We start from the raw sequence: 26,025 nt of genomic DNA, 5'->3' as shown, positions 1-26,025 counted from the left end.
AACTGAAGATAGTTATTGCTTTGCGTTACCTTTGGGAAGTCCATGTAGGTGTTGGGCATGTGCTGAGGCTGGTGGAAGTTGTTAGCGGGGTTAGCGATGCCCGTGTCATCCTGCTCCATGGGCTGGTGCTGAGAGAAGGCCGACTGCTCTGCCTGCAGCTGAGGATGTATCATGTGGCTACTCATCAGGGGCTGAGACCAACCAGACATGCCCTCTGTAAAAACAGGTGGCAGATTTAGCAAGAGTACAAAAATAAATATACACAAGGAACAAAAAGGTTGGTCTAACCTGAGGCGCTGCCAACACCAAATGACCAAATGCCTCCCTGTCCAACAGAGGCCGTGTAGCTGGTGGTGAGGAGCGGAGGGTTCACCGAGCCCGTCTGTCTGATCCTCGCCAGTCTCTCTGTGCCAATGGGTGGCGGAACCTTACGGTCTTGCTGCGAGGATGCGCCTTGCTTGGGCTGGGGCGGCGGGGCCACGGCCGAGGTGGAGAGGCTCGAGTTTGACACCGTTGACGGAGGCGGAGCTGGAGACTCACCTGATGGAGAGGGAGGCGGAATTAAACACATTGACACTCGCAGTATCATTTCCATTTCCCAGCCAAACAAAGTCATTTTGTGGCTCCTACCAGATGTGGATGCACTCCAGGGGTGAGGAGAAAAGTGCTGCCTGCTGAATGAGGGTGTGCCGACTCCCGTGTGACCATGCAGGTACACCTGACTACTGGTGGCATAGCTGGTCAATGCTGTGGGGGCAGACATAGATGGCAGACATTGCACAGGATCTAAGATCCTCCACCATTTAAATTGCCCATCCCTGGTCTACAGGGTAACATAAAATATGAAAACGGATACTCAGTCAACTTGTTCATACCGATGGGGCTGTTGACCATCCTCTGAGAGGCAGAGCGGTAACCTGGAGCTTTGGAATTATCTGGGGGAGGCGGCGGCGGCATCATGCTCTCCATCTGGCCCACGTTCACGTAGGCCGGCGGGGCAGAGTATGACGGCTCTGGTGGCGAACGAGCGGGAAGATGACCCCACACCTGATTGTTTCCCACCTGCAAGATAATTATTCACTAAATTAGTGTAGGTTCCACTTATAAAATCAAATTTCTAGCACAAAGTTCATGAAAATTAGAATTAGAAAAATGGTCGCATGAACCTCAAAATGGTTTATCACTCTTGTACAGTAGTGGGCAATTTGCTGTACCTGGTTATTATTATCAAAGATGCTGCTGAAATTGAAGAGGCCTGCCGGACCGAAGTTGGGTGCCATTTGCTTGCTTGAGTTAGCCACATGCTGGATCTGGGAGCCATTCATCATGCCGAGATTAGCCGAGACCGGAAGGGAGCCTTGGGCCTGGCTTTGAGCCTGTAGAGGCAAACTTGTGGGCTGGGGTGTCTGGTTCTGGGTCTGTTTTACAGGTTCTTGCTGCGGGTTGAAGGGCACGAACACGGACTGCGACTGCTGCTGCGTCTGCATCTGTTGCTGCTCAGGAAGGGAATAGTAAGGCCCCGGTGGCTGCATACGGTGGGAGACTCTTGGTGCGGGGGCTGAGAAGTGCGGCAACGTGTTGTTAGCATGTGCCACGTTGTGCGAGAGCAAAGGAGGAGGTACTGCGGCGAGGTGCGAGTTGGCTTGGGAGTTAAGGAGCGTTGGGGGAGGCTCCGTGGATGAAATGGAGGAGGATGGGGCAGCCAACTGCTGTCGAGGTTCTGGTTTGGGAGGCAAAGCCGCAGCGGCTGCGCTGAAGCCTGCCGAAGCGATGACGTCACTGGCGGAAACGGGCTGATTCTCAGCATGTGGAGGGGCTTTTTCCTTTCCAGGCGTTATAACGGCACTGGGCTCGGTTTTAACTTGCTGCAGGGGAGGCTGCGAGACGCTCGCCACCTGCTGCTGAGAAGCATTAACTGGAGCCGCGGAGGAGCTGTGGTGTGCCGGAGACCCCGTGCCTCGTACGGCGTTGCCGCTGCTGGTCACGGTAGGGGCGACAGGCGCGGAGGTGACGGCGGCAGACTTGGCATCGGGGACGAAGAGTTGCTTTCTGGCTGAGGAGGGGGTGGGAATACTTGGCTGAGGGTTGTACGGTGTGGGATTGGGGAGGTGAGTCGAGGCCGACGCTGCTGAGGAGCTGGGAGAGCTGGTGGTGGTGGCGGTGACCGCTGTGCCGGCGGCATTGCCGTGCTCACTGGGGGTCGAGTTGGGTCGGGCCGGGCCGGCTGTGCTGCCTCCGTTGTGTTTGGGGGAGCTGTTGGCGCTGCCGGGGCTAACGGGTCGCACAGGGAAGGGCCCCCAGGTGCTGGCGGCAGGAGGGAAGGTGCCACCAAACTGTGCCATGGGCAGCCGAGGGTGTCTGATCTGGTGCATGGTCTGAGCTGCCAGGAGGGCCAGCTGAGGGTGAGCGTAGGCAAGAGGCAGCGACACCGGGAACGGCTGTCTAACATTTGAGGACGGCCCTTTCCCGACCTTTCCGCCAGCCTGAGAAGAGGATGACGAAGAGGATGATGAAGGCTGGAACGACACACCTGAGGAGGTGACCAGGGAGCTGAGGGACTTTGATCCCGAATTTGAACCACTGCCTCCGCCTGAGCTGTTGCCATATGACGAGGAGGATGATTTGGAGCCTGGTACTCTAATGTGATTGCGAGGGATCAGATCCTCAAGCTCTTTGGCTGGGTCTTGGATTAGTGCATTGATCAACTGAACTGCATATCGTGTAGACTCCGTGCCCCCTCTGTAATGACAAAGCACACCTAATTAAGACGGCGAGCAATTCTGAATACATTGCAGAAGTAGTCATAGACTGGTTAAAACGGCAAAAGCAAAATTGGAATAGATTAACCCTGTGTGGATCCGATACATTTCTAGCCAGTTGTTATTCAGTCTCTCTAGGGAATATCATAAATACTAGGGCAGAACCATTCTGAAAAAAAGACCCCCTCAATATTCTAATTGCGATTAATTCTATCGCTTATTTTTTCAAGGTCCTCCCTCTTCCCATCTTTTTTTTAAACAACCCCAATCAATAAACTAATCCTTACTACAATAAACAATATCAGATTCCTTATACATGTGTATTTTGGTCTTATAGCTTAAGCTTACAATAAAGTAACATGAACCATGAATATAATGTAAAAGAAAATATATCTATTTCAATTATAGTTGTTAACTTCCTTAACTTGCATTAATTTAAACATTCACTACAACTTCACAAAATTCTACCAAACAAGTTTGGCCTCAAGCGCAAGTCAGATGATTACAACAAACTATCGCTTCAACTTTTCATGTTTCATGAAACAATAAGTGAACATGCGATATCAATTTGAATTTGATTAATTGTTCAGCCCTAATATCTACCTTATGGTGATCATCCTTTCGCCGTTCTTGTCTTTCTGTTTGTCCACATCGATGTGTGCTCCTGTCACGTCTTGAATGGCCGTGATGTTGCAGCCCCCGCGGCCCATGATACGTGACACAACAGAGGCTGGCACAGAAAGCTTTTTAGATCTGCAAAAGCAGCAAAACGCAAGTTAACAAAATACAGTAAACCAAATATGTTATTGGTTAAAAACGCTTACCTCCTGACAACCTCCTTCCAGCCTTCTTCCCTCTTTTGGCCCCTCTTGGGGCTTGTAAGGCTGAGCTTACTGTTGGGTGAGGTAACCGGAAGAGCCATGGTCTTGAATGGGGAGGGCAGAGAGTTTGAAGTGGAGTCATGCATGTCTGGAGCTCTGTGGAGAAATGAGCAGCTAAAATTAAAATTCAGACCAAATATAAAACAGTGGCATGCATTTCTGCATTAAAATAGGCGGCATTAAAATCAAAACACAGCAACGTCCATACATCCACAAACACTTGACTCACTTTTGTGTCGGCTTTGAGATGGAGACTGTAACCTTGTCCATCTTGCTTTCTGTCGGAGGCGGAGGACAGTGCCTTTTTTCTGGGCCAACCGAAATGGTCTGGGCTTGGGCGGCCCCTGAGGATGGGGCAGAAGAGGATGAGGAGGAGGATGAAGAGGAGGACGTGGACGAGGTGAGGTCAGGGAGGTAGTTGAGCTCCTGACTCTTGCCGCCACTGCTGCTGCTTTCGCTGGCGCAGTCGGTGCTGTCCAGAGGGTCGGAGTCGCTGTTGCCGCCTGTCACGCCCCCGCCGCCACCTCGGGGCTCCCCATGGATTTTGTTCTTGTCAGCCTTGTGCTGTGCGAGTGCAACCTAAAAGAATAGGATACAGTGTCAGATGGAATCAATCAGGTCAATTGAATGTATAAAGCACAAACTACCAAGACGCTACTCACCTGTGGATCCTGTAATATTATAGGTTCATTTGGCGAGTCCTTAGTCTTGTTCTTTTTGTTCTTGCGGTTGGTACTCGGGGTCGTGGCTACACTTGCTCTCTTCTTCCCAAAAGCTGTGGTGAAAGTGGCTGAGGTGGCAGATATCCCAATGGTGGTGGTGGTTGTTGCACTGGGAGGCTCAATAGGAACCTCCGATTCTGCGAAAAGAAAGAAGTAAATCTGAGAAACTTGTATCTTGACCACATACAGTACAATAGTTACTGTCATTCCTTTTTCTTTAACATGATCTGATTCACAAATACACCTTCATGCTTCCCATAATAGCTCAATGGAACATCAAATAGTGTAGAAGCTAGGCCTTGGCAATTTTTATTTAAAGCTCTTGAGTAGGAAGCACTTGGTAAAACTACTCATCACACTGTCGAACTTGGCATTGTGCACAAAAAAAATGAGGCTAAAATGCCAGTGTGTATCTGATGGTGGACACTATGGTCAATCAAATCACCTTCAGCAGAATCTTCCTTCAGCTCCTGCATGTCCGATGAATCCTCCTTGACTTTCTGCCCCTCCTCTTCCTCCAGCTTCCTCTTCTGCTCCTCCTTCTTCTTCTTGCGCTTCTCCTTGCGCTTCTCTCGTTTGGCAGCCAGAGCCTGCTTCTTGCTCTCCTCTCGAGACTGAAGAACAACATAGCCATTTAAATGACAGGTTTGTCTGTTTGTTAACACAGCAAAGTATATTTGGAAGCTGTCAACTCCCGAAGCGCAGCCATTGGCGAGCGATCGTTACCTTCTCCAGATCTAGCTCCTTGAGGAGAATGCTCGCGTTTTTGTTGGCCTCAGCTGCCTGTTGGTCTTTGGCTTTGACGATGGTCTCCATGCACTGGTGGCACTTCTTCAAAAGCTCCTGCAGAGGGGGGGAAAAAAAAGAAGAAAAAAGTTAAAACTGTACTTGTTTTTCAAGCAAAAACTACATAATTATTTGAATGCCTACCTTGTCAGCAATAGTAGCTATGTATCTCATGCACTCAATATCTGACGGGAACTGGTTAACTTCCTTGACAAGGTACTGGACCACTTTCACATGGCCCTACAATATATAACGTTAATCAGTTAAAGTCAGACCCAAGCTCTATTACAAAAGGCCATACAGTGTATGAAATCACAACTGGTGACCACACTGCACCTTGCGATAAGCAGCCATGAGCGGGGTAATTTTGCGGTTGTCGGCTGCATCCACATCAGCACTTGCATGCACCAAGAGCTGGACCACGTCAAAGTGGCCGCCATTTGCTGCAAGCCAGAGGGGCGTGTTTCCTTTCTTGTTCCGTACATCAATGTGGGCACCCCTGCAAAATTACGGCGGCATTAACACTCACAGAAATATATTAAGAGTGCTTTAGGACTAAAAGCTGAATTAATAAATCCTGAGGGAAAAAAAGGGCTTCATTGTTGTGACTAATTAGCATTCAGAATATCAAACATGATTTGATGGAGACCTGTTACTGCTAGAAGCTATAACGCCGAACACCAGCAATAACACCTGCAGAGCTGTTCGCCATCTGCCATTTGTTAAATATTTTATATTTGTTAAATGTACCAGGCAGGATATTTGACTTACAATTTCAGAACAAGTCTACCATCTGCCAGCCAATTTTTTTTTAGCTTTCCCCATCATTGAACAGGCTTTTACACAATGACAGAACTGGTAAATTGTACAAAATTATTTCTGAATTTCAAAATGACAGATAAACAAACACTCAAGTCCTAAAATTAAATAACATGTGTCCAACGTTAAATCAGTTGTGATTTTCCCGTCAAATAAAATAAGTACACACCTATTGATAAGCAGTTCGCAAAACTTGTAGTGACCCTTGTCAGCAGCGATGGTGAGAGCAGTGTCCCTGGATGAGGGAACAGGTGGCGCATTTACATCAGCACCTTTATCCAACAGCACACGGCCCACCTCAGCATAGCCTCCCGAGGCAGCTTCCATCAGAGGAGTGAGCCCAGTCTGCATAAAGTAAGCGACCAGTTAATTATTGGAAAAAGCATAAAAATACAACCACACTTATTTAATCAATGCTAAACACATGGTTGCTGCTCTATTTAAGCTAATCAACGAGGACAATCCATAAAAAAATTAAGATCTCTCACCTTTGCACGATGTTCAACGTTGGCCTTGCGATCGAGCAGAAGACTAACAACCTCGGCCCGCCCTTGAAAGCAGGCAAGGGTCAGAGCTGTGTTTCTGTTGGTCTCAATTTGGGCGTTGATGTCTGAGCCCATATCCAGCAACAACTTCACTGCCGGTACATGACCATTCATTGCTGCCAGCATTAGAGGAGAGATTCCGAGTTTGCTGCCAGTCCTGGTGGGAAAGTTATTAAACAAACTGTTAGGTGCCTATTATGAGGTCCAAACATGAGCTATTAAAATATTTATTTCAAACAACATCATTCTTGAAAAAGTGATTAATATCCAAATGATGGGAGACGATGCAGTCAAATGTATTACTATACATTTGACTGCATCGTCTCCCATCATTTGGATATTAATCACAGGTTGATATTGTGATCGTGTTATGTTAAGAACATTGTGTGTTTGTGTGAAGAACTTTAGTGGACAATGGTTATGATTTGCTTACTTAAATATTTCATCAGCCAAGGTAGATACTGTATAACAGTATCAAAATTAATTAAACATATGTATGACTCATTCATCATTAACGTCTAATCAGTGCAAGGATGCAGCCAAGATGAACCCATCAATAGAAGACATTGGTAGCCAAGTAGATGCCCTCACCTGGAGTTGATTTCAGCTCCAGCATTGAGGAGTATCTTGATGATGTTGACATAACCACCAGAGGCCGCAAGGCTCAAAGGTGTGTAGTCGGAAACGTTGCGGTGCTCCTTATTTGCACCCCGTAGAAGCAGCAACTCAACAACCTGAATAAATAATGACAAGTATGAAATTGAGGGACTGCCAGTAAAATAAAGCTTCATGAAAATACATAATTACTACAGTATACCTCTTGTCGTCCCCCAGAGCAGGCCAAAGAGAGAGGTGTGTCTTTGGTTCTCTCAGACTGGGCCTCAATGTCACCACCTTTGTCGAGTAACACTTCTACGACTCCAACATGGCCAGCAGTGGCAGCCAGGATGAGAGGGGTAAAACCTAAGCAGGACAGAGCCGATGTCAACATTTACCGTTTTACTTTAGCAGCTCACTTTCAACCATATATGTTTAAAATAAGAGTCAACATCTGTGTGAAGTTACTACACACAGATAAAAGGTAAAAATAACTTGGTCTTGGGGCTTGAGAGTTATTAGTTGCATTTCCAGTTAAATTTGTGAACCGAAGTTCCATTGTACCTTTTTTGTCACGGTGCTCAATGTTGGCTCCCCGTGCAATGAGAACAGACACTAGCTCCTCGTGTCCTCCAGCGCAGGCCAATGTAAGTGCGGTGTCATGGTTACTCTCCGTCTGCGGAGAAGGCAATTTCCATCGTTCATTATTTGAGCTTTCTCATTGGCACTTGCAATGTGAGTGCATATTGGCAAATGTCTTACGTGCGCATCAATGTCAACTGAGGGATAGAGGGGCAGCACAGATGGTGGCGAGGAGATGTTGGCAGACGTCTGCGTGGGTGGTTGGGACAAGGGAGTGGGTGAGGTGGTTGTGTTCAGCATGGGCACGCGGCTGCTCACGGCTGCAATACCAACATAGACATAGTTAGGAGAAGCATAAGATTGTGAATGTAAAATTTGTTTTGAGATATGCTCAATTCCTTAACACTATCAGCACTGAATGGGACAATTTCAGCAAAAACAGAAACTTTTAGTCAAAAATAAAAGCGCCATGCACTGACCTGCCATGATGTCATCCAGCGTATCTGTGAGCGTCTGCGCAGGTGTAGCAACCATGAGTCCGTCTGGGGCCTGCTGAGGTATCATTCCAGGCGCTAACCCAGACAACTGTTGACCTTGACCCGCCACCTGCTGTTGGCCCAACATCTGCTGTCCAACCAGCACCCTTTGGAGTTCGGGACTGGTGCTTCCTGGGTAGTCGGCAGGGTTGTAGTCCGGCAGAGGTTGGACGGGGAGGAAGGCAGCCGGGAGAGGCGGAGGCGGTGGATTGACCTGTGGTGAAAGGGGCAGTGGGGGCTGCTGTGGAGGCTGCAGCCCATCTCTGTAGAGGATTGTGCCCACTTGAGGAAGCTTGGTGTAATCGTCCTCTTCTCCATCTGCCTCATCTTCTGAACCTTCTTCTTCTTCCTCCTCCTCCTCCTCCTCCTCCTCTTCCTCATCCTCCTCCTCTTCCGCCTCATCGTCATCCTCGTCATCATCTTCATCGTCTTCTTCCTCATCCTGATAAGGATACAAAAGAAATTAAGTTATATGTATCCGCAATCATCCAACAGCAAGAATAAAATGTTCCATTTCAAAAGTGTTAAGAATGAACCTCTTCCTCGTCCTCTCCAGGGAGCTCGTCTTGTTCCTCGTCCTTGTTGGCCTCTTCATCCGTGTCAGAGCTGGAGCGTACAAGGGCAGCTGGCGTGAGCGGAAGGGACCCGGGTACAGTAGAGGTACTTCCAGGCCCAGGGCCCGGGCCTTGGCTCTGTCCAGCCTCCTGCTCCTCCTTTAAGCCCTTCGCCTCCATGTATTCTTTGGTGAACTGTTGCTGTGTTTTTAGCTGCAACTGGCGTTCCACCTTCTGCAGCTCCTTCAAGATTTTCTTTTTCTTCTGAACCTGAGAAGACAACACAAATGTTCGGTTTACCAACTTGTGATGCCAAACTGCATGTGCGGAGCAAAATTAATATCAGAGAGCAAGCCCCTGGGACTTCGTAGTGGACAACACGTTACCTGCTCTTCTCTGCTCTTCTTCAGCTCCTCAATTTTGTCTTTGGTGAGTGGCTCCCCTTGGATGAGTTCAAGCGATTGAAGCTGGGCCTTTTCAATGGCGCTGATCCGTTGGCCGAGCTCGTTCAACTTTCCCTCAGTCTCTTCCACGATGCACTCCAGAGGTTGGCACAGGTGGAAGGGCGGCAGAGGCTCTGCTTCCGTCCCCCGGCCGACAGAGCTGGGGACGCCGGGCTGAAGTGCTGCCTGTCTCTGCTTGGATGCGCCTGGATTGGAATTTTGGATTGATTAGAAATAAGCAGGCACAAAAGGCTTTGTTGTTGTGAAGTTCCCTCACGCCTCTTTTAGAAGGTTTGGAGTTGCATAGGCAAACAATACCTTTGCTCGAGACAGGTGGGGGTGTTCCGATGTTTGATGGTGCTCTGTCAGGCTCCTGAGGGGGAACCACCATAGCGAGAGCTTGGAATGGGACACGAGGAACCTGCAAATGGAGATTTATTAATTTTTTTAATAAGCATACAGAAAAATGTATGAAAAGGTATTCAGAATACATGCACAACACTGTCCCTCTATCTACCTGAGAAGCATCTTGAGAGGGGGGAGTGAGCTGGGAGAGATCAGGGGCTGGGACAGAAAGGATGTTGTTGGGATAGTCCAACAGGTAGGACACGACATTGGTGTGGCCACCCTTAGCAGCTTCGATCAACATGGTCGAGCCATCCTATGAATAGGAGAACGTAGACTGTTAATATTTGACAGACTAATATTAAATATACTGCCTTTGATGCAAGAAAATGCCCGTTACTTTGAGTCTGTGTGTAGGGTCCGCCCCATGTGCCAGCAGCAACTCCACCACAGCCAGATGTCCTCCAGCACAGGCCAGAGACACCACTGTGTGATCATTATTGGCGGTGGCTCTGTTCACATTAGCACCTGGACATCAGATGGAGAAAAAAAAAAATAATTCAAGTCCAATAGTTGCATTTAAAGTGCTCATTTTCAAACAAAAATAAATAAACGGCTCTTAGAATACATGTTATTTTGCTACAAAATAAGTGCCTTTAGACATTTTTTTTTTGGTTGTTTAGATGATCGGAAACAGACCTTTGCTGATAAGGAACTGAACTGTGCAGAGATGCCCCGCTCTTGCTGCCTTCATCAAGGGCGTCCGCCCCCCTTCAGACTCATGTTCCTGGGAGAAAAATACGCAAGATGTTTTATTTTTCTTTCCAAATTAACTATATGAATCCTAAAGATCAAAGGACAACAGCAGGTCGAGCATACCAAGTTGGCTCCAGCCTGCAGCAGCACGTCCGCGACATCTGTGTGACCATTTTCACAAGCGTATGTCAGCGCCGTATCGCCGGTCGCCGTGGTGGCATGAACATTTGCTCCTGAATATCAAAAGCAGACAAACAGCATTGCAATCCAAAATGAAATGTTTAAATAGAACAATGCATAATCTGGCATTGAAATTGCTCTCTTGATGGTTTTGCTGCTTTCTGCGCACCTGCTGCCAGAAGATATTTGACCAACTCCAGATGGCCTTCTTGTGCTGCTTCCATGAGAGGAGTGGAGCAGCCCAACTCAATGTCGGCCCCTGCCTTGATCAGGAAGTCGGCCACTTCCAAGAAGCCTCCGCAACATGCTAGAGTAAGAGCCGTCTCCTGAGTCTCTTCTGTCTGGGCATTGATGTTAGCACCTGGACCCAAAAAAAACCCAACAATCATCAGCAGATGTCCATTTTTGGGGGGGGAAACAAAGGGGACATGGGTAATCACAGAAAATCAAACATACAAATTGATAATGCTGGACGATGGCCATTACATAAACATTAAATAAAAAAAAAGTGCAGCTTTTAGAAAGCTTTCTTACCTTGTGCAAGTAGAAGTGCTACCATCTCTTCATGTCCTTCTCTTGCTGCTTCCATTAAGGGTGTGTAGCCCTCATCATTAACCTGAACACAAAGAAACACCATTAAATGTTAGGAACAAATACTGCAAGCACTCAATACAACTCGTCATCAAGGACTTTTGAAGGCATTGTATCCACAGCCTTTTAGCAAGAAAATAGTGTTAATTAAACCATTCAGCATAAGCAATGAATTTTTATATTGTTTTTGCTTCAGTTATTAATAGACTCCAAATGTGCCAGTGTCAATATGAAATCCTTGAATTTGTTAGTAATTACGAGAAGCAAATGTTGAATGCTTTGATAGTGAAATAGCTGACGCACCTTTATGTTATGCTCCCTGCTCAAATTTCACAATTTGAAAGTTTCAGATTTGAAATCTAAAATGTGTGAGGCCACAAGCCATTTGCGTCAGGGAAACTGAGACATCTCCTAACTAACTGTTTAAGTTTGTATTGTGGGTGGGGGAAAGGGGGGGAAAAAAAAAAAAAAAAAAAAAAGTTTCCATAACCTAAGATCCACATGAAACCAGTCTCTGTCACACTGTGTATAGCCTTCTTGCTTCAAGGATAAAATTACATCTACAGAGTCCCATCTCAGGTGAATTGGGTTTATGTTACAACCATGATTACATACAGGAAACGCATACATGTTATGTAGACCATACATGACTGCATGTTAAAATGTTAACATGTCAGCTTTGACGGATGTCTTGTACATACCTCCTCTAAGTTGGCTCCCCTCTCTATGAGCAAGGCAGCCAGCTCCACGTGTCCTCCGCAAGCTGCAAGGGTGAGGGGCGACTCAAAAGAATCTGCTGGCATGTTGACCTGCGCTCCGCTGTCCAACAGCAGCCGTGCCACCTCCACATGGCCATCCTGGGACAGCGAGACACACAAAGAATGTGGAGATAAGCACCTGAATAAAAGTGGAGCTTAGTCTAATTTTATATATTGATACAAAGTCACACTGACTTAACCACATTTGAAACACATCCTGATTGAATTAAAGCTACTACAATTATGCATCATCAATTCAAAGTTATTAACTGCTCACTGGCAAAAGCAGTGAAGTTAACTTGAGTTTCCACAGACCTGAGAGAACGTATGTCCTTTTTGCGTGTTGCTCCATGTATTAGGGCAGCAGCTGTTTGAAGGTTATTAATCACAATTTCTGCTAAATTCCATTAGCCCATCGACAACATTTGGCATTACATGTTACCATTAGATGAAATGATTGTGTACAGTTGAAAATTTTGCAGTTTAAGTGAATAATGCTTAGTTTTCATTTAGATGTCAGATTTGCAGTAAACTTTAAAAGGGAGACAAACATCTTAAAGCAAGCACGCTTTACCTGTTATATGGAGAACAGTAAGTAAAACAGATATTGAAAGCCGCCTCAAATAGACTAATGCTGGTTTGGTTACTGTCACTTTAAGAGTTTACTGCTGCTGCATGACATAGGAGGCAAAATGGTGCTGGTGTGTGCGACTTCAGAAGTAAACAGTGAGCCATTTGTCAACACAGCTTGGCGACTAATAATAAATTATAGGTTATACACAGACAACCAGCAGAAGTCTCCTCGACTGGTAAAAACGCATACAAAAAAAATACTCAGACATATGGGTGGAGAACACCCCAGCTTCAACTGGATTGGTAACAGGGTCGTTTGTTTCATTGGCCTAAAGTAAGAAGTTTTAGGTCAGATGCTCACCATGCACGCCTCCATCAGTGCTGTGTGCATCTCATCAGTCTTATGTTCCTGGTCTGCTCCAGCCTCCAAAAGAAAACGCACCATGTCCAAGTGACCTGCATGGTGTGAAAACACTTGTTAACGACTGTTAAAAAGGCAAACATTGCAATCATTTTGCACAAATTGGTTCCGACCTTTGTAGCAGGCAAGTGTGAGAGCGCTCTCTTTGAACTCGTTTGAGTGGGTGTTAATGCCAGCGCCATACTCGAGGAGTACCCTTGCCACCTCGACATGGCCAGCACTTGCTGCCTCCATGAGGGGCGTGTGTCCGTTTTCATTGTGGTCTTCGATGTTAGCACCCTCTTTGAGTAGCACCTTGACTACATCCACAAAGCCGCCGGCACATGCGTATGTCAGAGCTGTGTTCCCTGGAGGTACACAAGACAGCAGGGAGTGTTAAAAAGGGCGAGATCACAGATTACCAAAACTGTCAAGATTTTCAGTGAGGTTGCACCTGTGGAGGACTGAGCGTTTACATCTGCTCCGTGTACAAGAAGCAGTTTGACGATGTCCACATAGCCTCCACTAGCTGCAGCCATGAGTGGCGTAATATCGCCTTTTATGCCCCGATCCTCAACATTGGCATGCATGGCCAACAAGACCTAGTTCAGAGCAGACACACAAAATGTGAATCCACTGATACAAATAATGTCTAACAATCAATAGAATCATATCAAAAACCAAGATTATTTCAGGGCAAAAACATGCTGTATTTATGTCAGCTTGTGTTCCAATTTCACATACCTGTGCAAGTTCATAATAGCCAGCTGAGCAGGCTAGACAGAGCAGGCTCTCCCCTTCCTCTGTGTGTTCGTTGACACTTCGCCCCTCATCCAGCAGTTTGCGCACAGCGTTGACATCACCATCCGAGCAGGCCTCCGCTAAACTACGGCTGAAAATAACCAGACTGCTACAATTACTGCCACTGTGACAGGTGAACACACATACGCCTTACAATTACGCTTATCAACAAGGCCAACAGATGTTCACTTACAAGTACATCTAAAATGAAATTAAACGTCTACACTACAGCCTGTCCAAGTGACAACACATGACGGCGATTAAACATATCAAGCCTCGGGCGGCTAACCATAAAGCCATATAAGTATATCAGAAGCCTATTGACCACAGGTGCTAAGTCAGGCCCTGCAAGTCATTTTATGTGGCATGTACAGTACAACCCCTCTGTCGTTCTTATCATTATTTAAATGTCCCTCAGAGCTATTGATGGAATACTGTAGTTTCTTCTCCTCCAATTAGTATTATGCTTGCGTAATAACCGAGCAGCTGAGAGCAACCATAAATATGAAGTATGCCGGCGATGAAAACAAGCTTGACACCTCTGCTTTTGGCATTCATTTCTGGGAAAGTTTCAGGAAAAAGATACTCTTGGGCCGCGAGTTAAACTGAGCTTTTTCTGGATATCACACTTGAATAAAAATATGACAATTGAATTAACGAACAACTTAAAAAAAAATAAAATAAAAAAAATAAAAATAAATAAAAAAAAAAAAAACGGATTTTGGCTTTTTTAAGGACTATTCATTATGACATTCTAAACCGGGTCTAGAAATAGTTTTTCCCATTTGCATTTAAACACTGAGAAGTGATTTTTGATCAGTTTTCCAAATTGTTTGCTTTCTGTGACTTAAAACGCAAAAGAGATTTTAAATATACTTGCATGTGTGGCCAAAAACTCAAGCGCACGCACAAGTGTGGAAAATAAGATCCAGTGACAATATGGTTGAGATACATACTTGTCGGCTTGGCCAGCGTTGAGTGTGTTTTCGGCCCTCATACGCGTGAGCGCAGCTGCAGCCTCGTCCAGGGCGCAACTCACAGATGACGTCAGTCGTCGCAGCACCTCGGGATCTGCAAAAGCTTTACCATCGGCAGTGGAAAGTTTACCGATGCCTGGCAAACACCAAAAGGCAGAGAGGTGCAGAAGGCAAGGCAAACCACAGGGGAACACAACCAAACCAGATCCGATGAGGGCGCAAGTCCAGTCCAGCCAAACCAATCCAAGGTTAGTAGCAGCATACAGAAAGAGGAAATGAAAACACAGACACACGCACACACACAGAAAACGCACACACACATACAGAAACACACACACAAGCATTTGTTAATGTGGCTCAACTTTTTTCCTATTAATTACAATACACCATCTATGATTCTCAAAATTACTTTTATTACTTAATCGATCTACAAAACACCCAATAGACGACCATGGGAACGTCCAGGAATAAACTTATCTGAGAAAATAAATGAGGCAAGATACTTCACAGATTAGTAACAAGGGTTTAGATACAGGCCTTGTCCTGTGTGAATTATAGATGGGTAACAGGCAGCGAATGTGCGAGAAAAAGAAACTGGATACAGTGGTCAACACGAGGAGGAAAAAAAAAAAAAAAAAGCACAGCTGGAAGAAAAAAAAAAAGTCATGTGCACTGCATCTGTATGTTTGTCATGTCAAGAGAAAAGAACCAAAGGAGGGGTGATGTGGGGAGGGAAAGAGCGAGCATGTGCAAAAAGCAACTTTTGCTAATGACCTACATTTTGTCGGATAAAAGTGTGCAGACATTTCTAATTAGCAAATCCACTTTTGCACAGTATTTATGCACTGTGTAAGGGTGTACATTTTTACAACTTGTGTAAAACTAAAGATTACTCAAGACAAAAACAAAGGGTTGTTTTGAAGACAAGGCTCAAGTGATCAGTTGTCTCTGCGGGCCTTGTTTTCACCGCTGAGAGGTTGACTCATGCTAAACTTAGTGTGCCTCTCAAGCAAGGATTTCACAATGATTGCCTGTTGCAGACAAAACAAGGTTGAGGAAGTTTATCCTCGATCGTTTTCTCTATAGCATGTTATTTAAAAACACACTAAATTCGAAAATAGAGATAGACCAATGAGTTTTTATTTCAGGGACAATAACGATTATTAGTAGTCAAGGACACCGATAACCGATATTTGGAGCCGAAATTCATTTTCACTAAAAGGGCAGGTGGGTTGGTCAAACAGCATGAAAACGCACTGACAATTTTGAAAAATAATCTAATTGGCTACAGGTCCACGGTAGTTACACAGTGCCTCTAAATCGGCACATTTATAATTCACTCCCAACTCAGCCAAGAAGAGAAGAACGTCTGACCAAAACAACCATAACGCTTAATCAAGAGTTTTTCTTTTCAGACAGTGTTTAATGTGCCTGATATCAAAATTAAACGGCCAGTAATGTACGTCATTGCCAACCGTTGCCAAAAGCATTGTCACTAGGATTGTAAAATTACAGCAAATTACAAACTCCCCATCGTTACTAACTGGAATTTATGGGAATTAACGTGAATTTACAAAAAGACTGGCTCTTAAACCCCTTTGCAATCCTAGTTGCCACCAACCAAAACAATGGGAGATGACTTGGTTCCCGTTCAACAAAAACAGTCACACCCCGCTTAGTGTAATGTTTGGAACTCTCAAAAATAAATGCACGTGCCCACTGATACACTAACGCACTTTCAAAAATTCAGAAGCAGAAATTAATATTTACAAATGATAAAGTCATGATAAACGCACAAAGCAACATTTCAGGAGAAGAAAAAGCTTAATTCACTGACATATTTGTTGGTTTGGAAAACAAGGGGGAAATTACAGCGATATAGTCTCCCCATATTACAAGTGCTGGCCCCTATGAGTTAAAATGCTCACATAAAAGCAAAGCCCATATTTTATGTCTTCTTTTTAAATGATATAATTATTTCAGACAAACTTCTAGTGACAGTAATATATTTTTGCAAAAATGTATTCAGCCATTGTCAATCTATGTCATACAATACCTTGGTTCAGAAACACTCCTGTTTCACGAACAAAATATTTGTGAAACTATTGCCCCGGTTCACATTTCTTGGCAAAGATCCAAAATGTTCAGTTGTGCTTTTCTCGCAACACTTAAAACATCACGGGCTTCTTTCGTCACAAATTTCACGTTTTTTTTTTTTTGGTTTTTTTTTTTGGTTTTTTTTTTGCTATAATTTATCCCTCCGTATGGTTCCAAACAAAGTGAAATCTGTACTATTGTAGTAATAAATAGTAATTGAATTTGTATAGTGCTTTTCTCAAAACCCTAAGTTGTTTAACATACACGAAGAGACAAGTAAAAACCGAAAACCTGGATCTTGGTGGATGCAGTAAGAATCCTGGAACCTCCCACAGATCTCGCAGTGCAAAAGTAGGACCAATTAGCTAGCGGGTTCAAGGAGACAGCACCTGTCCAATTGTGTGTTAACCAAACGAAAAGTGGTCAAGGTCCGACCGGGTTCGAACTTTGGCCACAGCATGAGAGCTCTCAGGTGATCGTGTTAGTGAGGCTGCGTGGTGTTATGTTTCCCTATACATCTCTTTCCTTTTCTTGCATTTTAAAATTCCACCTTTCACTGAGCAACTCCACGGTCATGTTTACGTTCACCATGGATACTCCTATCCAAAATGGCCACCACATCCCACAATACAACACTGTTCCCAAAGCACACAGTGCTGTATACAAGAAGGATAAGACATGTTATTTCATTATAATGAAGGTCATTTTAACTTAGTTCTATATTGTACTGTATTTGTTCGACCAACACACCAATAAAAATTAAGTAAGTATATGCTGTTTGTATCTATTTGAATTCATGGATCAAGGCTCTATTCTGTTATGTGTGTGCATATGTACCAACTTAAAATGTTCACAATCTAGGCAGTATTAATACCTTTACAGGTTACTAAATATACAACATTTGTCAATTGAGTGCTATACCACTAACTATATATGCTATGTGACACCATCGCTTATTAAAGGGTCTTGAGCATTGGTGGGACAGTTAATGACTGCAACTTTGATTACAGCCTCATTTGCCCTGAAAGTTAGGAGAGCATTTGAAGAGAATACATTTTTAACATTATGCTGTTATTTCCAAACTTTAATAAATCGTACTGTGAGTAGTTGTTTGACACAAGTTGTACTATTTGACATTTTTCACATTTCTAGCAGCATATCTATTACAGCTTTCATTACTACACAAAACAAACGAAAAATAAATTCTCAATACTGGATTAATGTCCCAAGGTTGGAAAAACAAAACAAAAACAAAAACAGACCTGACAGGGAAAAAAACAAAAATAAAAAGGCAGAACAATTGGGATTTTTTTTAACAGTTTTTCTTTTTTAGCTGCAGCTGTTTGTTTGTGGAAACAAGTTTGCCTCCAGCTCATTCCATGGCAAATTTGAAAATTAAAAACAGCTTTTTATTAGTCTATCCCCATCTCTTAAAATGTCAGACAATTTGCTGCCTTGTAGTCCGAGTATGATAAAAAAATGTTAGTATGCATGTACCGGTACAAGATTGATCCTAAAATTGGAGCCAGTTAAAAGCAGAAAGTGCAGTAATACTTGTAGTCAAATATATTAACCACACAGTAAGTGGCCACATCTTCAACCTGATCAGTTTTATAAATCACTTGCCTTTTTTTTTTTTCTTTGTTGTTGTTGTTTTTTAAGTGACCAACAGTGAGCTTATGAGTTTTTCTTTATGTGTATGTACAGTTGTGGTGAGCCGTTTCCAATCATCCACTGATAATTCAAATGGACATTTGTCCTTTGGTGATTTTTTTCTGTTCTTATGCATTCATCATTTTTTAACCTTACTGCACCAATTACAATGACTTACTGTGGTAAATTGAGAACGTTTTTTCACCACTGCCAACATCCTCACTGATCAATTTTATTTTATGTTATGTTTGTTTTTTGTGTTTCTGTAAAGCGCTTTGTGACAGCTCAGGCTGTTTGAAAGTGCTATATAAATAAAGTTTAGTTGAGTGTCCAATTGTGGATGCATGGTCACAGCATTCCCACACAAATCAACCAAAAATCAGGAATCCCCTACCAGTGTTCCACAAAAGATTTTTGGCCACTTTAACTAGTCCAAGTGACATGACAACTGTTTGTTTTTTGTTTGTTTTTTAAGCTCAGGTGGCACAATTCAGGTATGCTACATAACAAATAGTGTTAGAAAAGCATGAAATTCGATATCTTGTGATTACAAACCAGGCCTCTTTCAGTTGATACACTATAGTTTGATTAGATTAACAGATCGGCTACAACAAAATACAGTATAATCCATTACAATGCCTAGATAAATAAAGAAAATGTTTGCTAGCAGTGGACAATAAAGAAATCCCCCACATTGACATAAATGCTGTAAGTTTCAGTCCAGGCTAACTAAACTGTAATGTAACATATAATATTTGAACTCTTTCTTTCTTTATGTATTTCTATTGTTTACATATGTTGTTTCAAAGCCAAATGTTAACCTACATGTAGATGTCTGCGTTCATTTTGGATGACAATACATGCGGACTATTTTAAAACGTTCAGTACAATTGGATAGCGGTCAACTGTTAACACTGGTAAAAAGAAAATAAATGCACTAAATGTGAATTCCTTTTGAGTGTATTTCAGAGACCGGCTTTGCTGTCAAAATGACACATCATTCAATTACTATAAAAAAAAAAAGCATGTTTTTTTTTTCCAGTTGCAGTGTTTAAGCTGTTAAACGAATTTTGTCATTGTGAATTGAGTGCAACAATCAATTGTATCAAAACTAAAAACGCCAAGCCATAAATATTTAATCACTGACCGATGTTTCAAATGTAAAAATGGTGACCAATCTAACCAAATTTAATTTGAATGGCAATCATGGAATATTAAATAATCAACTTCTTTCATTGTTATGATAAACCTGACACTTCATGAAAGGGAAGCATGGGTAGAAAATGACTCATGACCTGTGCAAATATATTTGGAACTATCGTTAAACTTCCTGCCAGTCACAAATTTCTAATACTGTATTAAATTATATTGGGGAAATGCTTTATGCCCACAGTGCTCAAAAGCTAAATTACAAAAATCTACGAACGTATAAGTGGCAGTGCCCCATGTTATGGTTGAACATTTACTGAATGTGCCATTTTGTTAATGCATATTACCATTTTATTTTCGGTGCTTGATGAAAATGAATTTAGTCCATAACATTCCAACAAACCGCATATTTTTATTTTAAAATAACGTAGGGTACAACCTCACCAGTCGCAGCTAGTCTAAGAGAAATAGGTCTAGGATTAGCCAGTATTTGTTCACACGGGTCCTGTGCATGCGTTGGAGGCTCAAGTCTGTCGCAGGGTTAATCTGCCTCATAATGTTCATAAGCCTAAACGAGGCCAGGGCACCCAGGCCTGATGGGCTTACTCTACATACTTTCTTACACCTCGATTACAACCTCTGAACTCCATTTCGTGCATCAGACTGAAACTTTGGGCTGATATGATACTTGCAGAACCAGCAGGTGCTTTTTTTTTTTGTTGCAATTTCACCCTGAGGTATTCTACAAACAAAGGTTGCTTGTTTAGATTGAAAATTAGATAGGGGAAACAAAAAGGTAGCCACAGTTCTGGAAATTAAGGGCAGATATGAAGAGATCTTTGGTGCACATTGGCATTCAACTATTGGAGTGGTTGCCAACTACAAACCAACATGTGAATTTAGGTAAATGTGAATTTAGGTAAATGTGGATAATGCAAATGTACCTGCAGCTTCTAGCAGTGCTTCAAGTCGAGCCTGTGTCTCTGGATCCACAGTCCTCAAGTCGACGCCGTCTGTTGCACTAGACAAAAGTAACTCCGATGCAGTCTTCATGATGGGGTTATCCAGATCTTCCTGGTCCAAAATGAACGACTCCACCTGGAAAACACAGAAGAAGAGCAACAAGGAAGGTCAATTTCTTCGCTAAAGCCTCCGAAATGCAATGACAGTGCTGAATTGCGTGATGATGCACACGCAGCTCATTGAATGGAGACAAAATGTAAATAATGTGACATTATACAACTGGACCACCCCCAAAAAGAAGAGTGGGCCTACTGCCCTCCTTTGTAAAGGATAGGACAGTGGCATCAGCGCTCCAGCCATGAAATACAACACTTGAACACGTGGAGTGATTCAGCCAAGAACAGTACAGCAGCTCAACATCCCATACCATGACTGTGTTGGCTCGCGACGGTTGAGTCTGTTAACATTCAAAGAATGAAATTAAAATTCAAAGCAAATAACCCACACCTAGTATGTGTTATTTGTCAAGTCCCAATATGTTTTACGTCACAGACCATGTAACAATTCTGGTCTACTACTCTTTTTTTTTTTTAATTAAAAAAACAAAACAAAACAAAAAAAATGCGGTGTTATTGCTTCTACTTACACTAATGAATGACGAACAGTGCTCAACTATTATTATTATTATTATTATTATTACAGTTAAAGTTGTATTTACATGTGAAACAATTCACCCTCCTGATTAAATATATAGGGGACAGTGTTTTGAGTTTCATCTATAGGGGCATCCTATCTGCCTCAAGGCTTACTGATGTGCATCTGCAATAGCTCCATTTTGAGAACAACTCATTTCCTTTCGTTACATTTCACTTTTACAGCAAATGATGTATCCAAAATGTAAAACGGACCATGTGCGACACGTCTAACTTGCAAAAGGAAGTAGAAACTGACGAGGCATTTAATGTAAGCAATTTGTGAGAACACACGTTAAGAGTTCGGCAACGTGGAGGAATTCGACCACAGGACCAAAGATCCCTACGATTCACAGGGGATGTTGTTCTATTAAGGCTTTTATAATCAACAATGGACATCAGTCTTCGCCACTATTGAACTACAGTTCCCAGAGTGTTGGTATCCAGAGAGCTGGAAGGGCCTGGAATGGCATCTGTTTAATCCTGGGGCTCAGATTTTAGCTACTGCCCACAGGAGTGAAATCTCGGCTGCAGTAAAACACCACAACAAACGCTCCCTTTCAGGCTTATATAGTAGTCTGGTTAAGTCAAGGCCAGGGACATAATTGGCATCCTTGATTTTCCTCACATGATTAATATGGATCTACCTACCTACCTACCTACCTACCTACCTACCAATATGGGAGTCAAACTTCACTTATTTTCTTTCATACTGCAACCAAACAGTTGATGCACAGACAGGCTCTATTAATATTGGTATCAGTTGACAACCATCTTGCCGTCACAGCTGCAGTCTCCTCCAGTCAGCTATACAGTTTGTAAAAAAATGAAAACAATTGAACAGAGTACTGGTAATGATTAAGAATTGTGACCACTCATTCTACAACCCTTGTTAGCTGTATTCCAAGCAATGAAATGTGCATTAAATGCATTCAAGATAAGTTGTTTAGGAAGAACATGTTATCGGAATGAAACAGATTTCAAATCAAATATTTACCAATCTACCAGTCTAGCAAGGCCCATTGCGTCAGACATTGGCACATCATGTAACAATGTAAAAAGGTGTTAAGAATGGCGACCTGTGTAATTATTAAAATTAGGTCATATTGATTGGACCATATCAAGTGGGAGTAAAATCCCAAGCAATTACTGTCAAAATTGTTTCATTTGGGTATAACGATCGAATTTGTGCTCCTGATTTAATGTATTGTTTTGAGGTGACATTGATAAGCCAGTACGGTGTTCACATGAGATGGGGGGAAATACAATCACACCTGTCCCGCTGTGACTGCCACCACATGGGAAGTTGGAAGACCGATCGGCGTCAACTCTATAACATCAGAATTACGTAACGTAAACCAAGCAGATAAAACATCGGTAACGATATTACATCGACGAGGCGAGAGCAAACGGCTTCTGACAACACCAGCTGTCGAAAATTCGAAATGTTTCGCAATTTAAAAAAATATATATACCGTTAACAGTCCCTCGCAAAGTTAGCCGTGGGACGACACGGGCTTCGTTTACGTGAAAAAACACGGCCAAATGCCTTAAAACCACCAATCAAATGTCACAGTTCGTCGCTTGGTTCACAGGCACCTTCTATTTGCGGTGGTCGGGGAGCCAAATGAAGACCAAACTTGTGTTGAGTGTTAAGGAGACTACAGGATCGAACGAGGCCGTCGTTGCTTCCACCCCAACTAGGCCGCAGTTGAAGCCTTAACTGCATAAATAAAACATTTCAGCCGGCGAACACGAACAAATGTCAGCACATTACCAATGTGGAAGATATAAAACACTCCCTAAATAACACACGGGGTAATATGTGCGCTTTGCGAAAACGTCGAGTTTATTTTACGTAATTTCAGCGGCCTGGGAGGAGGCGGCTAGCATCGCCGAGCTAGCGTTAGCTAGCCAGTTCGCGCTGGAGGAGGAATGTAGCCTTGCGTTCTGCCAAGGCTTAGCTAACCAATTTAGCCTAGATTAGCTTAGTTTAGTTTAGCTTAGCTACCTCTGAAACCTCGTCTTCGTCGCTGCCGGATCCCGGACCCGAGGAGAGGACGGCCGCGGCCGCTAGTTTGAAATCCAGTCTTTCTGCGGAGGGCCCGCCGGGTTCCCCGTACAAGCGCACTTTCTTCCCACCTACGCCAATCCCAATGCCCCCTAGCCCGACTCCTCCTGGTGTCGCTCCTACCCCCATCCCTGCCACTGGGGAGCGAGGAGTCACCGAGTCAATCTCGTCCTCGAAGCCGTCCGTCAGCATTGCCGTCCCGGCTACTGCATCCTGCATACTTAATTTCACGATACTTGTGTTAACGAGCTAGTTGTCGACTTAACCGGCCGTCCAGGTTCTTTCTTTGAGGCTATTTGCGTTGTTTTACTTCAGGGAATCCAGAAACTCTCCCGAAGCTATGGTTGAGGAGGTTCTCTTTCCCCCAGCCATTAACTTTCTAACAACCTAACCCGATACGCACTGTTTCTGTGAAAGGCCGCCCATAATGAGAATTCTCGCAATCTCATTGGTCCGAGACGAATAATATCTGCTTTTGATTCGCTATCACTGACGCTTGTCAAAAAAGAGACCATAACGTCAAGTTAGGTTTACCAATATCACGAGGCTGAATAACGAACGTCAAGAAATGACATGGAAGGCCAACTTAACTGGTAGCTAGCTTTACCAGTTCATGTAAACTCTCTTCGGGACGTCATATACATGCTCAAGACAACAGTGAGGCCACACTTGGACCTCTCTGAGTTGTATTTATTCAGCTCAGCTGGTTGTGAAATGTCTACACAGTATAAATAAACAGCAGAAATGGCCATACGTGAAACTTTAATGTTTTTGTAGGCATACATTCAAATTGAAATATACATTACAGTAGTAGTGAATTGCACTTCAAGAAACAAAATGGAAGCTGTACAATCACTGTTCAATGTGCAATCAACTTTTTCAGCTTACAATGTACACTAGCATAGTGTGCATTGAATTCATGGGAAATATATATTAGTAAAGTTACATAATGGTGTTTCTCCCAAATCACAACCATTTCTTAGAAATATTCTTTTGATTGAAAAATTTATTTAAAATGTCACTTTTTGTAGTAGACAAAACAATTGAAAATTTGCAATGTTTATTGTGATTTTGGTGCATAACGGCATCTGCCTTTTTATTAATATTATCTAACAGCCGATAAGCCATCAATTTAATAAATTGGGTTATTGTTTTTTTTAGCTCTGAATCGGCCGAGCATGTCTCTCTTATCTGCTGGTGCCTTTCTCCACCATTGTCCCAACCATGCATGTTGGTATGTTCACAATTGGTTTATATTAGAGACCATTATTTGTGTGTTTTGAGTTGCTACCCAAATTTATGAGTTTATTTAAGTTTAGTTTATTTAAGGACAATGTGCAGTAACATTAAAAGATGGCTGCACCAGATTTAGCACTATGCTATTCCATCTGTAGTTGCCAAAGAATAAAATTGCTAACTTAATTTGGGTGGTTTGATGACTTCCTGCATTGCAGTATTTCTTGCATAACTGTTTTTACTTGACTGAGGAAAAAATGGTAAATTGACTGTTGGACTGTAAAACGTTATTATTCAATGTTTTAATTATGTCTATTTTTCCTGTTGAATGCAGTATAGGCAACACAGAGCTTTTTTTTACCCATGTGTATTATACAGAGTGCTAGAGTCACTTGTTGCCTACTTCTTTTGTATTTGGATGTACCTATATTTTATAATATAGATATTTTTCCCCTCTGGATAGTTGTATTTTACTGTATCGTGAGCATACGAAGATACAAATTTTTAAAATGGGGGTTGCAATAAAGCGACAATAGTCTTCTAACACAGTGATCAGTCTTCGTCTGCCATGTTGGAGGTTGACAAGCATGAGGATAAGATATGCTTGACACAGAAAGACTACTTGATCGACCCTAATAAGTTCATATTAGTTAATTTTATACTGTAATGAATTTTCCAATATCCTTTGATGTGCCAAATTGAGGGCTATTAAGCTTACAGAGAAACTTCATACAGTGGCGAAGCCACAACACGATGACAAAGTGGCCGTCCAAAACAATTTTGATCACCGCACAATTCTCTGTGCAAAGACAAGTGGAAATAAAATAAATCAACAATTTCACTTAGTGATGGGGTATATCTGACAGCCTGGCTTGCTTCAGCAAAATCGGCATCGACTTTACCTAAAACAAGGCTCAATACCAGTTGGCAAGATGGGGAGTCAGCTGCCATTTCACATCAAAGAATCTTACATTAATGACCCGTATGTACGTCTCATATTGTAACGACCTCATATGTAATGATGACACAATTCCTGAGGCTCCTCAGTCACTGTATTCCCATTGTAACAGGATGCACATTCATTCAAGGGCTACTCTTGGACAGAAGTCACGCCCAGTCACTATGCACACTGACTCCGCACTCTTTGAGCCAGTAAATCCATCCTGCATGCCTTTTAACTGAGACATACATGTGTCTCTTTGTATATCATAATTAAAGACAGCGCAGGCATACTCACAACAAAGTAATTAAAACTAGTGATAGACCGATATGGCTTTTTACTGATACCGATTATTAGTAGTCAAGGAGAACGATAACCGATATTTCAAGCCGATATTTATTTGCTGTAGAAGAGAAAATATTAGTGTAAAAATTAAAAAGTACTTTTTCTTTTCAATTTTAAACGATATTGGCAGCTTTGTTTAAAAATTATATTTAAAAAAAATTGCAGAGTTTCAACATTTCTTTTTTTTTTTTTTTTACTTTTTTTTTAAATTCTTAAAAATAAAACATGTAGGGAATTCCCAGTGTCAGCATCCTTATTTATAAAGTGGAAATTG

General features: G+C 42.8%; 1 protein-coding gene across 8 annotated transcripts in view; it reads right to left on the bottom strand.

The window, feature by feature from the left end:
* The window catches only part of ankhd1 (ankyrin repeat and KH domain containing 1), a 30,175-nt gene that overhangs the window by 1,600 nt on the left and 2,550 nt on the right, over positions 1–26,025 (bottom strand). The window contains exons 1-38 of one of the 8 annotated variants that reach the window (XM_077532022.1): positions 23,171–23,629; positions 20,449–20,602; positions 14,585–14,741; positions 13,572–13,734; positions 13,282–13,429; positions 12,962–13,195; positions 12,791–12,883; positions 11,798–11,961; positions 11,040–11,121; positions 10,675–10,866; positions 10,449–10,558; positions 10,269–10,356; positions 9,970–10,097; positions 9,742–9,885; positions 9,543–9,645; positions 9,168–9,430; positions 8,764–9,051; positions 8,171–8,669; positions 7,872–8,011; positions 7,674–7,785; positions 7,330–7,475; positions 7,104–7,246; positions 6,456–6,669; positions 6,137–6,312; positions 5,485–5,647; positions 5,293–5,388; positions 5,089–5,205; positions 4,808–4,976; positions 4,303–4,499; positions 4,072–4,219; positions 3,870–3,984; positions 3,584–3,736; positions 3,363–3,512; positions 1,215–2,739; positions 876–1,062; positions 631–747; positions 289–540; positions 30–214 (exon numbers count right to left, since the gene is read on the bottom strand). In XM_077532022.1, the coding sequence (XP_077388148.1) occupies positions 30–214; positions 289–540; positions 631–747; positions 876–1,062; positions 1,215–2,739; positions 3,363–3,512; positions 3,584–3,736; positions 3,870–3,984; positions 4,072–4,219; positions 4,303–4,499; positions 4,808–4,976; positions 5,089–5,205; positions 5,293–5,388; positions 5,485–5,647; positions 6,137–6,312; positions 6,456–6,669; positions 7,104–7,246; positions 7,330–7,475; positions 7,674–7,785; positions 7,872–8,011; positions 8,171–8,669; positions 8,764–9,051; positions 9,168–9,430; positions 9,543–9,645; positions 9,742–9,885; positions 9,970–10,097; positions 10,269–10,356; positions 10,449–10,558; positions 10,675–10,866; positions 11,040–11,121; positions 11,798–11,961; positions 12,791–12,883; positions 12,962–13,195; positions 13,282–13,429; positions 13,572–13,734; positions 14,585–14,741; positions 20,449–20,602; positions 23,171–23,449 (7,794 nt within the window). In that variant the 5' untranslated portion in view covers positions 23,450–23,629. Of the gene's footprint in view, positions 1–29; positions 215–288; positions 541–630; positions 748–875; positions 1,063–1,214; positions 2,740–3,362; positions 3,513–3,583; positions 3,737–3,869; positions 4,220–4,302; positions 4,500–4,807; positions 4,977–5,088; positions 5,206–5,292; positions 5,389–5,484; positions 5,648–6,136; positions 6,313–6,455; positions 6,670–7,103; positions 7,247–7,329; positions 7,476–7,673; positions 7,786–7,871; positions 8,012–8,170; positions 8,670–8,763; positions 9,052–9,167; positions 9,431–9,542; positions 9,646–9,741; positions 9,886–9,969; positions 10,098–10,268; positions 10,357–10,448; positions 10,559–10,674; positions 10,867–11,039; positions 11,122–11,797; positions 11,962–12,788; positions 12,884–12,961; positions 13,196–13,281; positions 13,430–13,571; positions 13,735–14,584; positions 14,742–16,993; positions 17,548–20,448; positions 20,603–23,170; positions 23,630–26,025 lie in introns of those variants that run through there. The other 7 variants (XM_077532018.1, XM_077532017.1, XM_077532019.1 and 4 more) reach the window with 7 other exon arrangements.

This window comes from Festucalex cinctus, chromosome 9, assembly GCF_051991245.1.
Source record: "Festucalex cinctus isolate MCC-2025b chromosome 9, RoL_Fcin_1.0, whole genome shotgun sequence".
Taxonomy (NCBI): Eukaryota; Metazoa; Chordata; class Actinopteri; order Syngnathiformes; family Syngnathidae; genus Festucalex; species Festucalex cinctus.
This window is presented reverse-complemented; position numbering and strand designations above follow the sequence as displayed.